The 16,031-nt window shown below is 49.4% G+C and overlaps 8 protein-coding genes across 8 annotated transcripts; 7 read left to right on the forward strand and 1 right to left on the reverse strand.

Moving 5' to 3' along the window:
• Nucleotides 1–257: 257 nt before the first annotated feature.
• FPRO_10276 (uncharacterized protein) lies at nucleotides 258–1,985 on the forward strand (the record flags this gene model as incomplete). Its single annotated transcript, XM_031231221.1, has 3 exons — nucleotides 258–476; nucleotides 522–902; nucleotides 966–1,985. 3 exons carry the CDS (start codon nucleotides 258–260, stop codon nucleotides 1,983–1,985), a joined length of 1,620 nt encoding a protein of 539 aa, XP_031081280.1.
• Nucleotides 1,986–2,517: 532 nt separating this feature from the next.
• FPRO_10277 (uncharacterized protein) lies at nucleotides 2,518–3,657 on the reverse strand (the record flags this gene model as incomplete). Its single annotated transcript, XM_031231222.1, has 3 exons — nucleotides 2,518–2,720; nucleotides 2,771–2,872; nucleotides 2,916–3,657. 3 exons carry the CDS (start codon nucleotides 3,655–3,657, stop codon nucleotides 2,518–2,520), a joined length of 1,047 nt encoding a protein of 348 aa, XP_031081281.1.
• Nucleotides 3,658–3,841: 184 nt separating this feature from the next.
• FPRO_16165 (uncharacterized protein) lies at nucleotides 3,842–6,303 on the forward strand (the record flags this gene model as incomplete). The annotated part of the gene is made up of 4 exons (XM_031231223.1): nucleotides 3,842–4,023; nucleotides 4,108–4,204; nucleotides 4,246–5,540; nucleotides 5,583–6,303. 4 exons carry the CDS (start codon nucleotides 3,842–3,844, stop codon nucleotides 6,301–6,303), a joined length of 2,295 nt encoding a protein of 764 aa, XP_031081282.1.
• A 258-nt stretch (nucleotides 6,304–6,561) lies between these two features.
• FPRO_10278 (uncharacterized protein) lies at nucleotides 6,562–6,987 on the forward strand (the record flags this gene model as incomplete). The annotated part of the gene is made up of 2 exons (XM_031231224.1): nucleotides 6,562–6,711; nucleotides 6,754–6,987. The coding sequence occupies 2 exons, from the start codon at nucleotides 6,562–6,564 to the stop codon at nucleotides 6,985–6,987; spliced, it is 384 nt and encodes a 127-aa protein (XP_031081283.1).
• Nucleotides 6,988–7,206: 219 nt separating this feature from the next.
• Nucleotides 7,207–9,786, forward strand: FPRO_10279 (uncharacterized protein; the record flags this gene model as incomplete). Its single annotated transcript, XM_031231225.1, has 4 exons — nucleotides 7,207–7,792; nucleotides 7,835–8,542; nucleotides 8,587–9,637; nucleotides 9,684–9,786. The coding sequence occupies 4 exons, from the start codon at nucleotides 7,207–7,209 to the stop codon at nucleotides 9,784–9,786; spliced, it is 2,448 nt and encodes an 815-aa protein (XP_031081284.1).
• A 674-nt stretch (nucleotides 9,787–10,460) lies between these two features.
• Nucleotides 10,461–12,593, forward strand: FPRO_10280 (uncharacterized protein; the record flags this gene model as incomplete). Its single annotated transcript, XM_031231226.1, has 4 exons — nucleotides 10,461–10,728; nucleotides 10,772–10,947; nucleotides 10,990–12,155; nucleotides 12,197–12,593. 4 exons carry the CDS (start codon nucleotides 10,461–10,463, stop codon nucleotides 12,591–12,593), a joined length of 2,007 nt encoding a protein of 668 aa, XP_031081285.1.
• A 252-nt stretch (nucleotides 12,594–12,845) lies between these two features.
• On the forward strand, nucleotides 12,846–14,220 carry FPRO_10281 (uncharacterized protein; the record flags this gene model as incomplete). Its single annotated transcript, XM_031231228.1, has 6 exons — nucleotides 12,846–12,963; nucleotides 13,006–13,386; nucleotides 13,427–13,501; nucleotides 13,544–13,734; nucleotides 13,777–13,849; nucleotides 13,895–14,220. 6 exons carry the CDS (start codon nucleotides 12,846–12,848, stop codon nucleotides 14,218–14,220), a joined length of 1,164 nt encoding a protein of 387 aa, XP_031081286.1.
• A 187-nt stretch (nucleotides 14,221–14,407) lies between these two features.
• FPRO_10282 (uncharacterized protein) lies at nucleotides 14,408–15,763 on the forward strand (the record flags this gene model as incomplete). Its single annotated transcript, XM_031231229.1, has 1 exon — nucleotides 14,408–15,763. The coding sequence occupies one exon, from the start codon at nucleotides 14,408–14,410 to the stop codon at nucleotides 15,761–15,763; it is 1,356 nt and encodes a 451-aa protein (XP_031081287.1).
• Nucleotides 15,764–16,031: the final 268 nt, after the last annotated feature.

Below are 16,031 nucleotides of genomic sequence, written 5' to 3' on the forward strand. Positions count from 1 at the left end.
AAGGAAGGATCATGGCACCAGGCGCATATAATTGGACGGTGACGATTGAATAATTTCCTCGTTATTGCCATTGTTTGCTGCGGTGCGTTGATATGTGCTGACGCCAAGTATGAGCCGTCGCTGTATCAGGTGCCAAGAATGCCGAGATTTGTTCCTGCTAGGGCGATGCAGGTTAGAGATGAATGTGATGAGTATATATGAGGGAATTCCCCTGAATGTCACCCAGTCTTTCGTTATTGCTCTTGTCAACTGACGACATGAATACGCTACGCCAAATGCTCCCCCAGATATGGCCTCAAGGCTACAAACGGGTCGACTCCAGCAGCAGCCTTGAAGATGCCGTCACCCCCGAGAAGAATGGTTCAACCCTCCAGCTCTTTGCCAGGCGCCTTCTCCGTCTTCCCCTAAAAACAATAGCAATCCTCATAGCCGCTCTCATCATTTTCCCCGGCCTACTAGCCCTCACTTCGCTCAAGGTAAGATGAGAAAACGGCCCCCAACGCCAATGCTAACGTAACCAGGGCCGCGCATTCTTGGCTGGAGAGATTGCGACTGGCCAAGCCTATGAAACGTACCCGCAGCAGGACATTGCCAAGCTTCCTTCAAGGGATCGACGGCTTAGCATAGTCCTCCCTGCCAATAACCCAGACCACGATTTATGCAAAGTCATCACGAGTGCGTTGGCATTGGGGTATCCAGCTCCGGTTGTTGTGAACTGGGGTAAGACGTACGATAAGTCCAAGGGATGGAAAGGAGGGTCTCATTTGGCGAAGATTACAGGTACTCTGGAGTATCTCGATAGTGTTTCGAATCCCGACACTCCGGACGAGAATAGACTCGAGGAGAATGATATCGTTGTTCTTACGGACTCGTATGACGTTTGGTTTCAGCTTCCGCCAGAGGTCCTCCTCAAGCGATACCACGAAGCAAACCGTCAAGCCAACCAGCGCCTGGCATCACAATAGAACGGCCGCGAAAAACCCCCAATGGAACAAACAATCGTCATATCAGCACAGAAGAAATGCTTCCCTCCGCCATCATCAGGCTCAGTCCTCCACTGCGATCAACTCCCCGAAAGCCCAGCTCGTCGAGACCTCTACGGACCGAATACCGACACAGACCCTGAAGTATTTCACGATGTACGACCGAAGTATCTCAACAGCGGGAGCATGATTGGCCCTGTTGGTGATATGAGAAAGTACTTTCGTCGCGTGCATGAGCGGATGCAGAGAGGTTTGGTGAATGGCAAGGATCTGTACAGCGATCAGGGAATATTCGGTGAGATTTTCGCGGAACAAGAAATCTGGCGGCGCTGGCTTCGCAAGAACACAGTGTCTCGAAAGGACAAGAGCTTCGATGTTATGCATAGCGATTTCGAGTACCATGTCGGGCTGGACTACATGCAGAATCTGTTCATTCCGACTGTTTTTGAAGAGCAAGACGGGGAGATTATTGTGTTGAATAACGAGACTGGTATTGCAGAAAAGTCAGTGTCTCTCGGGATTGAACCAAGATTAGACGGTGTGCCAGACGATATCCAATCTTCTACAAACCCACTGAACATGCACGTTCTTCACGATCCAGCAGAATGGGGAGATATGCCCGTATATGCCGACTTCTACTCCACAGCCATTCCTGTCGTCGTCCATCACAATGCACACAAGGATGGAGCAAAGAAACGTCGATATCTCTGGTGGGACCGCATATGGTTCTTCCCGTACCTTCGCCAACTCATCAAGGCTCAGTTAGCGATCGTCGAAGCGGAGCCATTACTGGACATTGCCGTCAACGGGGAACGGTTGGTGTATTGGGAGTCGCGGTCGAATGTCACTCAGAAGAAGCCGAAAACGTTCGTCGTCGATTCGGGAAAGGCTAGTATCGTGGAGCGTGAGTTTGGGTACGTTTGTCGAGCAAAGACGGAAAAGGCGGAGGCGGAGAAGCCGTGGTACGATGAGGTATTTCGGGATGGACAGGGAGAGCTGTAGATTTAGAGCTTGCTTTGGGCGAAGGACCCAATCGGGGTTTCGGTCATCACTTTCGGCCTAGATTGAATTATTTCGTCTCAAATAGATATCAATGTATTCGTCGATCGAAAGGGACCTGAGCTAGGTGAGCTTGATGAGAACCCTAATGTGGCGCCAAAACTGGATAGCCTTAAGGATACTAGGAGCAGCGAGACTGGGGGCAAGTCGAGTTTATATAATCGTCTCGCAATACACTAGTGGAACCTAAGATAGGATGGATGGGCGTAAGGTTTGCCGAACCTCCTCGCTAGTCATTCAATTACTCGCCGATGACGAACTCAGGAACTGTTCCTAGCTGAAGGCTTAACAAGCGGCTAGTGAGAATGAAAGCGCCTCCAATTGCTAGTGGCATTCCTGTCTATCTCTACAAACACGTCTTGTCTATAGTTTAGCGAATCCCCCCTCATGAGCCTGCACCCAAAGCTTGATCGTCTCAACCAATCCCTCCACTTCCGCAACCGTATTCCCTGCATGCACACAGATCCTCACCCTCTCACTGCCCTTCGGTACCGTCGGTGCCACAATAGGCCGCACCGTGAACCCACGTTCCTGGCAGAACTGAGCTAGACTGCGTGGCTGTGATGTAAAAACCGGTATGATTGGTGATTTCGGTGCTGCCTCTGCGCGAATTGATTGGCTGAGGGAACACGCTTCCGCTAGTAACTTGTGCGTGTAGCTCACCAGACTCCAGAGATGCTTCAGCCTCTCATCAGCTCTTCCGCTCTGCAGATATTGATAAGAAATACCGATGCTCGCGAGACAGGAGAATGGCATTGCAGTCGTGTAGATGAGAGTTCGGGCGTAGTTTATGAGATACTCTCGTGTCGTGGGTGAGCACAGAACAATAGCTGCATGGTTAGCATTGTTGGATGAGCGGTTTTGGCTACTTACCTCCAAACGAACTCATTGCTTTGCCAAACGTATGCAAGCGTGCGAATATCTCCTTCTCCAAACCCAATTCGCATACGAGACCCCGTCCTTGATGACCGAAAATGCCGGTAGAATGTGCCTCGTCGACGATGATATAGCCATTGGCTGGGAGTCGACTTTTGACGCAGGCCACAATCTCTTTAAGAGGAGCAACGTCGCCATCCATGCTGTAAACACCTTCAACGAGAATAAACACAGATTTCTCGCCCCCAATTCCACTCAAAACTTCATCAAGGCCTCCCTCCCCATATACACAGTTATGCTTGAACGAGACCCTCCGCCCCGCGCGACTCAGCCGCATCCCATCATGAGCACTCGCGTGAATAAGTTCGTCATACACAACAACATCCCCTGGCTGCGGTAAACAGCTCACAAGGCCAACATTCGCATCAAACCCCGAATTAAACAACAACCCAGCATCCGCGTTGTGAAATGCCGCAATGTCTCTCTCCAGATTCTCTGCCAGGGTTGAATTGCCGTCGAGCAGCCGTGACCCTCCGGACCCTAACAGCGGAGGCGGCGCTGCATGATTCTCAAGAAGGGAGTGATATGCGCTTCGAATTTCAGCTACCGACGAGAGAGAAAGGTATGCATTTGACGAAAAGTCGACATTGTCAGCTGGAAACGTCGTCAATCGCCGCAATTGAGACCGTTTCTCACGATCCAATAATCGCGCTCTCAACTTCTCCTCCAGTTTCGACATCATTACAAAGTTAAAAACTCACAACGCAACTCAACTCAATCGGTAAAAGACGCGGAATTTGTTGGGTTTAGTACATGTTGAGCCCCCGCCCCGCCCGGAGTCGTTAGCCGTGCCGATCTAGACCCTCCATTATAAACCGCGGCATTCCACCTCAACCCTTTCGTCCATTTCTCTCATCACAAAAATGGCGCCGGTGCCAGCTCTTCTCTGGCGGTCGCTGCGAGCGCATCAGGTTTACGGCGCGAATACTGATGTTGGAAAGACGATTTTCAGTACGATTTTGTGTAACTCTGCGAGTAAGCGGGGTGATAAGACGTGGTTTCTTAAGCCGGTTTCTACGGGGGGTGCGGATGAGGCTGATGGATGGTGTAAGTTTGAGGAAAATTGGGAGAATTGAGCTAATTGGAGTAGAAGTTGTGTGATTCTGGGAGAAATTGTCTAACGAGGTAGTCATATTCAACGATATGCTCCGTCGACGAACCATGAGACGCTCTTCCAATACGATATTCCCTGTAGTCCTCACATCGCTGCGAAAGCATCTGGCAAGGTATGAAGCCAATTGATTGGTGAAACAAGCTTACAGAGTAGCCAATTCCATCGGATCAAGATGTCCTCACAAAGATCTACGACACCACGTCTCGATACGCGTCTGAAGGACCAGGATGGCTGTTTCTAGAGACTGCTGGCGGCGTTCACTCACCTGGTCCATCTGGTACGCCCCAAGCTGATCTCTACGCCCCATTGCGTGCACCAGTAATCCTCGTCGGCGATTCAAAGCTCGGCGGCATCTCACAGACCATTTCTGCCTATGAGTCTTTGAGAATGCGCGGCCATGACATTGAGTCAATTCTTCTGTTCCAGGATATGAAGTATGAAAACTATCAATACCTTCGAGACTACTTTGCAAAGCAGGGTGGCATCTCTGTCGACACAGTTCCCGAGCCCCCATCTCGACTCCAAAATGAACAAGAAGATATTGAGCAGATGAAAGAGTACTACGCCGCTCGCAACGTCGACCACGTCCTTGAAGCTCTCGACAAACGAGGCAAAGACAGAATCTCCCGCCTCGAATCAATGTCCTCCAAAGCAAGCAAATCAATCTGGTACCCCTTCACCCAGCAAAAGCTCGTCACTGCCGATACAATCTCTGCCATCGACTCAGCCCACGGCGACTATTTCCAAGTCCTCAACCCCTCCTCCCCCAATCTCCTCCAACCCGCCTTTGACGGCTCAGCATCATGGTGGTCCCAAGGTCTCGGCCACGCCAACTCACGCCTCACCCTCGCAGCAGCCTACGCAGCCGGTCGGTACGGTCACGTAATGTTTGCCGAGGCAATCCACGAGCCTGCATTAGCGCTTGCGGAGATGCTCCTCAAGGGTGCCAACAATCCACGATTTTCACGTGTTTTCTACTCTGATAATGGGAGCACGGGATGTGAAGTCGCTGTCAAAATGGCACTTCGGGCGGCGAGGCTGCGGTATGGCTGGGGACCGAATGATAATGTTCATATTCTTGGACTCAAGGGGAGTTATCACGGAGACACGATTGGTGCGATGGATTGTGCGGAGCCGTGTGTTTATAATGAAAAGATTGAGTGGTATGAGGGTAAGGGGTATTGGTTCGACTATCCAACTATTCAGTGCGTCAAGGGAAAGTGGGTTGTTCAGGTCCCTGAGGGTTTGAGGGATGAACTGGGACACGATTCGGACCTCAGATCGATCTCGGAGGTTTTTGATCTCGAATCTCGGCTCAACACCGAGCACTACCGAAAGTATCAACGCTACATTGAAGGCGTCCTCTCAAAACTCCAAGCCTCTGGACGCAAGTTTGGCGCTCTCATGATGGAGCCGATAATCCTCGGCGCAGGAGGAATGATCTTTGTGTAAGTCTCATCTCCCTCTTCTTGGCCTCTCTAACAATTCAGTGATCCCCTCTTCCAAAGAGCTCTAGTGGACGTCGTCCGTCGATCCCCTCACCTCTTCGGCAACGCTACCATCCCCAAAGACCCACTCTCATGGTCTGGACTCCCCGTGATTTTCGACGAAGTTTTTACCGGGCTATACCGCCTCGGTCGGTTTACAGCGGCGTCATTCCTCGGCACAGACGCCGACATCTCCGTTAACGCTAAACTACTTACGGGCGGGCTTGTACCCCTGTGCACGACGATGGCGTCTGAGAGTATTTTCGATGCGTTTGTTAGTGATGACAAGAGTGATGCTTTGCTGCATGGACATAGTTATACGGCGCATGCAGTTGGATGTCAAGTTGCTGTTGAGTCGGTGCAGGAGATGCAGGATATGGAGAAGAGGGGAGAATGGGAATGGGCCGAGAGGGATTGGGAGAAGGATCAGGCTTGGTCTGTTTGGTCGAGGGAGTTTGTCAACAATGTCTCGCATAATCAACAGGTTTTGGGTGTTTGGGCTCTTGGAAGTGTTTTGGCGATTAGTTTGAGAGATGATGCTGGTGTTGGGTACAAGAGTTTGGCGGCCAAGAAGATTCAGACTCATTTGAGAGAGGGAACTGGGACTTGGAATGCTCATAGCCGAGTTCTGGGCAACGTCTTTTATGTCATGGCGAGTCAAAAGACGAGTAGACAGAGTCTTGAAGAGTTGCAGGGGTTTTTATTGGGGGCTTTGAGTAAGTAGTCCTACATCATAAAATGGTACTCTGGCTGCCGAGCCTTGACTCAGGCTGTAGCAGCTAAATCTACTATTCCCGATGACCGTTATGTGATTTCTTCTTTTACTTGAATCATGTCATGTCTCCCGCCAGCTTTTCATGACGTTATGCAATTTCTGGGGTGATCGACATTCCCCTGCAGGTTGACGTGTCGGGGGTCCACGTCAATGTCATGAAATCTCAGTTTTCTCCAACACATCAAACAAAGACAAAAGACCAGAAAAATGAGTTCAAAACAGTTGTACGAAAAGACTCGAGAGCAGTCAATCTCTGACTTTGAAGCGCAAACCAAAGACCTTCAAAAAGAGCATCCCGATATCGACTTTAAAGCAGTCGTCATTGAACCCACCATGAATCTCATGTTTGACATCAAGGTATGTTTGTTGAGCATACATAGGGCTCACTGACATTTCTAGGAAAACCTCACCGAAGACGAGCGAAAGAAACACGAGGAATACATCACCCGAATGCTTCAGAACACTGGCAATCTGTCCAAGGCAGAGAAATACCTCTGGCAGGCTAGAGACTACCTGAGGCCCTACCCTGACGTCCTCAAACAATTTGACGACATTTACATCAACCAGAGACCAATTCGAGTCATGTTATCTGAACTCCACGAAACATTCCACCAAGCAAATAGAAATTCATAGACATACCTATCCCAAATATTCATTAGCCTCAGATACTTCCAGTTCCCCGCTCACATGACGCCCCATCAATAGGGCGTGATGACAAGGTTTCCCTTTTGTCAGCCAATCAGAAACCACCAGCCAATGCCGCCACTTGATAACCTTTCTCAAGGGATCAGACCTCTCTTCTTCACCTTTTCAGTGACGTGCATGCATTGACCCCCTACAGTCACTCTCACCATGAATTTCAACAACCCCAATCTCTTCACAGACGTCGATCTATTGGACGGCTTCATCAGCGATGACTTGACCCCCTACATGTCCGACTCAGCCCCTCCCCCAGACCTATCAAATGGAATCCCCAATCTTGCCCCAACTCATCCTGCGCCGCAGAATCCCTTCACGCCCCTGTCGCTGCACGGATATAATCAAACTGCTACACCAGCACCGCCTGCAAAGGTCGGCGGGAGATTCACGAGGGAGTCGGTGCGGATATTGAAGAATTGGCTCGCGACGCATCAGAACCATCCGTATCCGCGCGAACCTGAACGGCGGATGCTGCAGGAGGAGACGGGGCTTACAAAGACGCAGATATCTAACTGGTTGGCTAATGCGAGACGACGAGGAAAGATTCCGTCGAGTGCTTCTTCGCCGAGACATGGTGATACGCCTGCTATGGATATACCGCCTAGACCTGGGACGCCGGCTGTGAGGAATACGTCTGATATGGATCCTCTGCAGCGATGGGTTGATTCGCCGCCTGAGGATGAACCTGCTGCTGTTACTGCGATTGCGAGGGCTGTAGCTTCAGTGCGACCACAATCAGGTGAGTTTGGTGAAACGTGCGTGAGTGAGGCTAACAGCATAGGTTCTTCGAGTCCATACACGAGACTATCTCGAACGCCATCAGTTCGAAGTGTCGGTACATCGCGATCCAGCTCAATCAGCTCAGTTAATTCGCACACGAGCCGTTCGTCACTCGGCCTCAATGAGCTCTTTAGTCGAGGAAGTTCTCGTCGCAGAAGACGCGCATACAAAGAAGAGCGAAGATCATTAGCAGCTCCCCGAAAGGCATTCCAATGCACATTCTGCACTGAGACATTCCGAGCAAAGCACGATTGGTCACGCCACGAGAATTCTCTTCATCTTCCGCTTGAGCGCTGGGTCTGTAGTCCAGAAGGGCCCCGTGGTCAAAAAGCCGATAGTTCCGAGACCCGGTGTGTTTTCTGCGGCCACATTGATCCTGACGATGCACACATTGAAACACACAATTACTCGGCGTGCAAGAATCGACCTGTACAGGAACGCACGTTCAATCGAAAGGACCATCTTAATCAACATCTCAAATTGGTCCATAATGCTAAATTCGCCGAGTGGCCGATGAGACAGTGGAAAGCTCCGCCGCCAGCGATTCACTCACGATGCGGTTTCTGCAATCTTGTGATGGAGACATGGATTGACCGTGTGCATCATCTAGCCGATCATTTCAAGACGGGCAAGACTATGGCAGACTGGAAGGGTGATTGGGGATTTGAGCCGCATATTCTTGAGCTTGTTGAGAATTCGATTCCTCCTTGTGAGTTTTATCGCCAACGTATTGGCGGAGGTACTGACTATTAGACTTTATCGAAACTGAACGAAATAGTCCTTTTCCATTCGAAGGGAGCCGTGCGCTGGTTGAAACGCCCCGGACAGCTTATGAGCTGCTCAAATTGGAGCTGGCGTATTTCATGCAGAATCACTTTTACAAACATGCGCGAATGCCGACCGGCGACGAAATGCAGCTCGAAGCGTGCCGGATTTTATTTGCATCTGAACCTCTGTCTCACGTTGACCTAGTCTGCCCATCATGGCTTCGAGATCTGGTCTTTTCGAATGTTGCAATCTCTCAACAAGCTCAATTCGGACCTATGAGATCAAACGCCGAGAGTCGACTTTCTTCACTAGAAATTAGCGGAAAGAACAACATCTTTGAGGGATGTCCTTTTGAAATGCAGCTACAAGAGTTTGTACAAGCAAAGCAGCTCCTGGGATTGAGTATCAGAGATGATGAACTGCGAGAAGAATGCTGCAGAATTGTTGGTCGTTTGGAGGAAGTCTCAGCAACACCATCCGATTTCATCGCGAATTGGCTTATCAAGATCATTCACTTACCCGGAGATTGGCTTCTCCCATTTCGGCAACGCACAGGAATTGAACTGATCGGATTATCCGAGGGAATGAACTTGAACGCGATGATCCAGGATTATACGCGCCTCGAACAGGAACTCGGAGCTTATCTCGACCTGCAACGCGTCATTGGCATTGAACCACCCGACGACGACCTTCGCCGACAAGCGCGCGTCATAATCCATGGTTCAGATTCAAATGTAAACCATACAGCAGCAGACGATGATTACTGGCTGGCCGCTTTCCGACAGCGACATTCCACGACCACAGAAAACCCCGAAGCTTGGAACACGCCACTTCGACCAGATCCCCATCTCCTCGCGGCTCGAGGTCTCGTTCTCAAAACAAGTACAGCTTTTCTAAATGATCATAATTACTGGCGGTGGTTTACCCAGGAACTACGACGATGGGTATCTGCGATAATGTCGCCGCATAATCCAGCGAGTCGCATTCCCTCAGATGAAGAGATTCAGCATTACGCGCGATGGATCAGCTACAACGAGTACGTGCCCTTTAACCTGGACCTGGTAGATTTTCTAACAATTTAGTGATGATCCATTCAACCAAACCATCGCAGAGAACAAAGATTGGCTCGAGGCGTTTAAACGGGACGTCGGTATTACAGAAGCGCTTAATAATGGCCAGATATAACGATCAACAAGAATGCTACGCTTATTAAACTCTAACAAGAACTCTAACGGGAAATTGGGAACTCAAACTACGGGAGTTTAAAATCGGCCGATGAATTAACCTTTTACTCTTATCTGCTGCCAAGTGAAACTGCCGACGTTTGCAATTCATCCGAAACCCGGGTCAGACTTTGCCGAGACTTTTAACGTGGATAAGCTTAAGAGTCGGCCAATTGTAGAGGCCCGTAAAATAGGAGGATCTACAATTGTATTAGAGTAAAAAAGGCAATTCAAGTAGATGTTATGATGCAATTACCTGACCATCAAGATTCTTGTGATGTGCTGAATCATTCAGCTCGCACTAACCTTCTCGAAAGAGCAATTCAAGCCCTATCCCCAGGCATCAGCTTTCTCGTAGGGCTGATCTCGACAAGCACGCTTTTTGAATAGCCAAAACGGGGTAATGTCAACTGGTTTCAAGGCACGGCTTGTGGGGGCCGCACCACGCTACACGTCACCCAAGATCGTCAGCTTTAGCCCGACAGTTTGGGGGCTAACGATTCCAATCCCGCGATTGGCCGACAATGGGACGGAGTGAGCATGGGGAGCCTGTAAGCCAAGATGTACAGTCTTGGCGAGCACGTTATATAACGAGTTCCCGCTCGCTGGTGAGATTAATGGACAGCAGTTATTACAATGTCGTTATCTACCCTGGTACTGGGTGTTTTCTACCTTGCGGGTGTGTCTGCCGCTTCTGTTTCGAGGCAGATACAGCTTGGTGATCATGAGTACTTTGTTCCTCCGACCGCAGCGTGGAAGTTGGACTCGTGGAATGCTTCTGTCGGTGATGAGTTTACGCCTTTGACGGTTGTTGAGTTGAATCAGACGGCAAATGCTGAGCGTGTTGCCTCTGCGCTGAGGGAGTATGAGAAGGACGATGTTTGGACCAAGGAGTTTACTCAAGGTAAGTTTTGTGGATGATGGAGTGATGTATCTGACTGTCGCAGCTTTATACATCAAGTCTGATAAGGAGTTGGCCTTCAACTCTTCCAAGTACAATGTTTCAGCAGTATACACTGGCCAAGAGTCGGTGCCTGCGGGTCCGTACTTTGTACATCGCTACACTGGCAATGTCTTCCAAGCATACCGCCTCTATGTCGACACCAACCAAGCCTTCATCCAAGTATGTTTCCGCTCATGTACTCAACATCACTGACAGTAGCAGTCCACATACCAAGACCCCTCCGGAACCCATCACCCCCTTCGCGCCGGTGCCCTTTCCGCCGGAGGTCTCACGATCGCCGTCCCATCGCGTCTCTACTTCACCCCCACGAAAGAAAAGCCCCTCGCCGGTCTTCGTCTCGGTGTCAAGGATCTATACGACCTCAAAGGCGTCAAGACAAGTGGAGGTAACCGAGCTCTATACGAAATGAGCAAAGCCAAGACCAAGACTGCTCTATGTGTGCAGAAACTCATCGATGCCGGCGCTGTAGTCGTCGGAAAGAACAAAATGTCCGAGTTTGCGTTTGCTGGCGGATACGTCACTGAGCACATTGACTACCTTCTCCCCTTCAACCCTCGAGGCGACGGATACAACTCACCTGGTGATAGCTCCGGTGGCTCTGCTGCAGCTGTTGCTTCGTATGACTGGCTTGATGCTAGTATGGGAAGCGATACAGGCGGTAGTATTCGTGGCCCTGCACTCCAGAATGCAGTCCATGGCAATCGTCCTACACAAGACGCTGTCGATCTCACAGGAGCTCTCCCTCTTTCGTCGGCCATGGACACCTCAGGTGTTATTGCTAGGGACCCTGTCATTCTGTCCAAGTTTACCCGATCTCTTTACGCTGGCACGATCAAAGAGTATTCCGGGCTACCATCTGAAGTCCTCCTTGACAGCGGTAGTGAACAGTTTCTCCTTAACCTTGAAAAGGACTCCACTAAAGCAGCGAATGCAGTAGGAGAGTTCTTAAATAGCCTCACAAGCTTACTATCTGCCAATGGTTCTGTCTTCTCTATTGATTCGGCCTGGACAAACTCTACACCAAAGGCACTCAGCGACGAGCCTCTCTCCAATATCGTAGGTAATGTCTATCTGAATCTTACAACCTACGAGCAGTGGAATAAATTTGGCAAGGATTATGTCGAAGAGTACAAGAGTCTTCACGATGGTGCATTTCCTCATATGGTGCCTGAGATTCGCGAAGGGTGGATGAACGCCAATCAGACAATGACGCAGTTGACGCATGAAGATGATTTGGCTTCCAAGAAAGGTGTTGAGGAATGGGTTGCGAGCGAGTTTTTGACTGCTGATAACAAGAGCTGCTCGAATGCTGTCTACGTCTATCTATCGGCCAGCTATCCTTCATACAAGCCAGATGTTTCTCAAGAGTATGTTGCCCTATCGATTCAATTCATCACTAACAAATTAGTGGCTCGAACCCGTATATCCGCGAGCTTTTACAAGCTAGTTCCGAGCAGCAGTCTCTCATCACCCAGCTCAACACTACCGTTAACTGCAACTCAACCCTTGGGTCCGAGGAAGCCTGCGAGGAATCGCTGGAGGCAGAAAAGTCAAACTCCAACTCAGGAAGTCAGACCGTCTACGCCGGAAGACTCGCTTCTGTGGCAGGACTACCAGACTACGCAGTCTCGCTGGGCATGTTTGACCTGGGCCAATTCTCCAACTCAAGTCTCCAAAACGAGCTTGTTCCTGTTGGAGTCAACATCATGGCGGCAAAGGGCTGCGACTTTGTAATTCTCGATATTATCGAGGCACTCCATAAAGAGGGTGTTATCAAGACAGCCAAGACTGGTAAAACATCATAAGTAGTAATGAGATAGTCAATAATTATCTTCCCTAGATATCCCCACAGTTAGGGACCAACGGACGACATCATCCGGGCGGGGAAGCTGAATCGTGGTGAATTACCGTAATCGGCTTAGTTTGCTGTCATTGCATCAGGTTTGATAGGCTGATGGCAAGTCGGGGAAGTAATCCGGAAGTGGAAAGTTTCTAGGCACTGTTATCATCCCAGATATTTAAGTTCAACGACGTTCTGTCCTGTTTCATCATCAATCATGTCTTCACTACTCAAATTAATGGATCTTCGTCAAGAAGCTGTTCTCATTGCCTTTGCGGCAGTGGGCTTATGTCTCTTCACTGTGTATGAATGGATGCGCAAGGGTAAAGCTGCTGGTATGTTTTCTCATTCAACAGGGAACTTATCTGACAAGACAGTCAAAACGGAAGTTGAATGGAAGACACCTTCACCGAAGCCTCTGGTCGATTTCGATCTGGACGCAAAGAAACCCGAGTTATACCGACCATGTCGCCATGGACCCAATCACGTCACCATGGGCATTCGCAAGATGGACTGGAATAATTGGATTGAGATGGATTCCAACTTTATCTGGTATCATGATCTCAAGGTCTCTGAGCTCGAGAAAGACATCGATGCGCATGTTCAATATGTTGACAACGCTGTTACTCGAGATGCCTGCTTTGAGGTTCTGGAGGAATTCACTGCATATTTGACTGTTCGGTACCCCAAGATCTTTCAGCTCAGCAATGGCATTCTACGCAACACTTTGACCAAGGAAGAGTTTAATTACCCAGCCAGTAAGTATTGCTCCCAGAGCCAGACCCAGCTGACCATCAGATACCCCCAAAGAAGCAATGACAACTGCTGCCAAATTGGTCCAAGACGATCTCATCATCATGATTGAAGAAGAAGGTAAATTCTACGGCCACTTCTATTACCTGACTAACATTTTAGACGGCCAATACCACCTCGACGCTGGAGCTGTTTGTCTCCCTGGTTTCTGGCGATTGAGTGAAAAGTTCAGAATGTCTCTAGACACTCTACACATTGAAGCCAAGGTTCCTCACTACCAGACAAAGTTGCAAAAGTCTATGAACCGGTTTTTCAAGACGATGCAGCCAGACAAGGCAGTAGTTAGAAACAATGTGAGTATGTTTCCCGTCTCATAGTCATCGCTGACCATTTAGTTCTTCATCCAACTCGATGATGGCCTTCACTGGTCTCATCGTATGGGTGATCAAGACAGCAGCGAAGTAGCCTGTAAGTAACCCTCCACATCTTCTCGAACACTCTAACAACTCCCAGCCTGGGAAACGGCAAATGACAAGGGTCTCACCATCGAGGACCTCTACTTCCGCTCCGAGAGACAGTCACTCCGACGACTTCCCAGATCCAAAGCTCTTCTCTTCACGGTTCGCACATACTTTGAACCAATCACTACTGTCGCACAGGAGCCCCATGTTCCAGGGCGTCTGGCTGAAGCGATTGAGAGCTGGGATGAGGCAGCTTCAAAGTACAAGGGTAAACATCACTGGGCGGATATTCTCTTGCCGTATTTGCACGACCAGGATGAGTTGCAGAAGAAATCGGGAATTTTGGAAAAGATCCCGGAGGGAAGCTTCCCCTACTAGACAGAATAGGCAGAAACATAAATGCTCTGAATACTTGTTATTCCTCACTTCATCTTGGCCAATGGTGATCCACGGACTAACATTGTTCCCTCTGACCATGTCAGCCTGCTTACGCTGCCATCTCAAGCGGTAAGACCTTACCAACTTCATTGCATATCATAGAGATAGCAGCCGTAATAGTCGCGCCATGTCGCCCACTGAGTTCCATTTCTTCTCTCTACTTCCTATAGAGCTCCGACAAGAGATCTACAGCTTGGCCACGCCACCCCGCTTTGTCCACATCCTACGATTTGCTAAGCAAGATTACGATGAATTCGCAGAGCGTATACGTACAACACCAAACGCCATCCGATTAGACGAGTCTCTCACACACTTCTCATTTAATTGGCGATCTCAGATTCCGTCTCAGACCAAGCAGTCAAGACTCGAGCGCTACGGCTTTTCGAGTACCAAGTCGCCGTATCAGCCTTGGGACGTGACAAAGCTCGCACCTCGAATCAGTCTTGACTGGCTAAGTGAGAACCCTGGCTATGCTTGGGAACTGTGTAGGGAAGTTGAATTGTTTAGCACTGCTCCGATTCCTGCACTCCTACATACATGCCGTGAATCTCGAGACGCTTTGATCCAGAGAGGCTATCAGCTTGCCTTTCGCTCACGGTCTCACGGCCCTCAAACATGGTTCAATTTTGATACAGATGTCCTGTTCATCTCCCGTGGGGACGATTGGGGTACCAGTCATCGGGTACTTAGCGGGTGTGCGTGGGATATCGGCCAATTCCATCCTATCGACATGCAAAAGGTCAAAAGAGTCGCATTGGAGGAGTCCACAGGATCGCTTTATTTGGCCCATCCTAGTTTTTCCGAGGCAAATTACACGCTCGCTGATCTTTCATCTGTATTACGACTCTTTCGGCACCTTGAGGAGCTACTGTTGGTGGAATGGTCAGATCCCTATATGGACGAAATCCGCCCACTGAAAACGACAATCGCCAGGGGGACGAAACGACACAACTACGACACCGAATTTATCTGGAGCTACCAACCCGTTAGTGAAGTTGATGCTCTTTTGCAAATGTTCCCGCCTGAGGACTATATGAGTACCTTGGCGGTAACATGCATTGGGCCATATGGCGAACTGTTCAAGAATCACAAACAACTCCAGAGGAATGAATACTTCGATATAATCCAGACCTCTCTACGAAAGAAGCTTGCTGAGAACCGAAACAGAGTGGTTTCAAGATACAAGCCGGATGTCGAATTATGGTGGGAGATACCGAAAGTCATCGCCGTGCATGTCATGTCAAACTGGGGACACGAAATTCTTGGCCGTGAACGGGAGGGCGCTCTGAGTCGGATTTTTAAAATTCGAAAGAAGTGGAAAGCTGATCAAAAGCGACAGTCTAACCCTCTGCCGCAAAGAGAAGGGGATGACTATGAAGCGGATGAAGAGGCATATAACCTCGCTTTAGAGGAAGAGGATCCATATGAGGCGCAGCGGGCGTGGTGGATTCGAGAAGGGATAGTGCCTTTTCTCGATGAGTGAGCAACTTGAGAAGCTTTGGCAATCGATGATGGATGCCCTGGGGTGTATCGTATCTATTACCTGAGTAAATGTAAGACCAGCGGTTTTGTACCCTAAGGACCAACGTCACCCTGCTCTTTCTGCCTATTTCTCTTCTGCTCACCAATTCCTAGAGGGCCTGGGGCTTGTATTCATAAGCGGTAGACTAGGTATAGGTATGAACCATATCCCGATTTTTACAACGAAACCTACTAGTACTTCTATTATGGCATAAGACGGCGGAAAAACA

The sequence above is a fragment of the Fusarium proliferatum genome, assembly GCF_900067095.1.
Source record: "Fusarium proliferatum ET1 genome assembly, contig: FPRO_scaffold005, whole genome shotgun sequence".
NCBI lineage: Eukaryota > Fungi > Ascomycota > Sordariomycetes > Hypocreales > Nectriaceae > Fusarium > Fusarium proliferatum.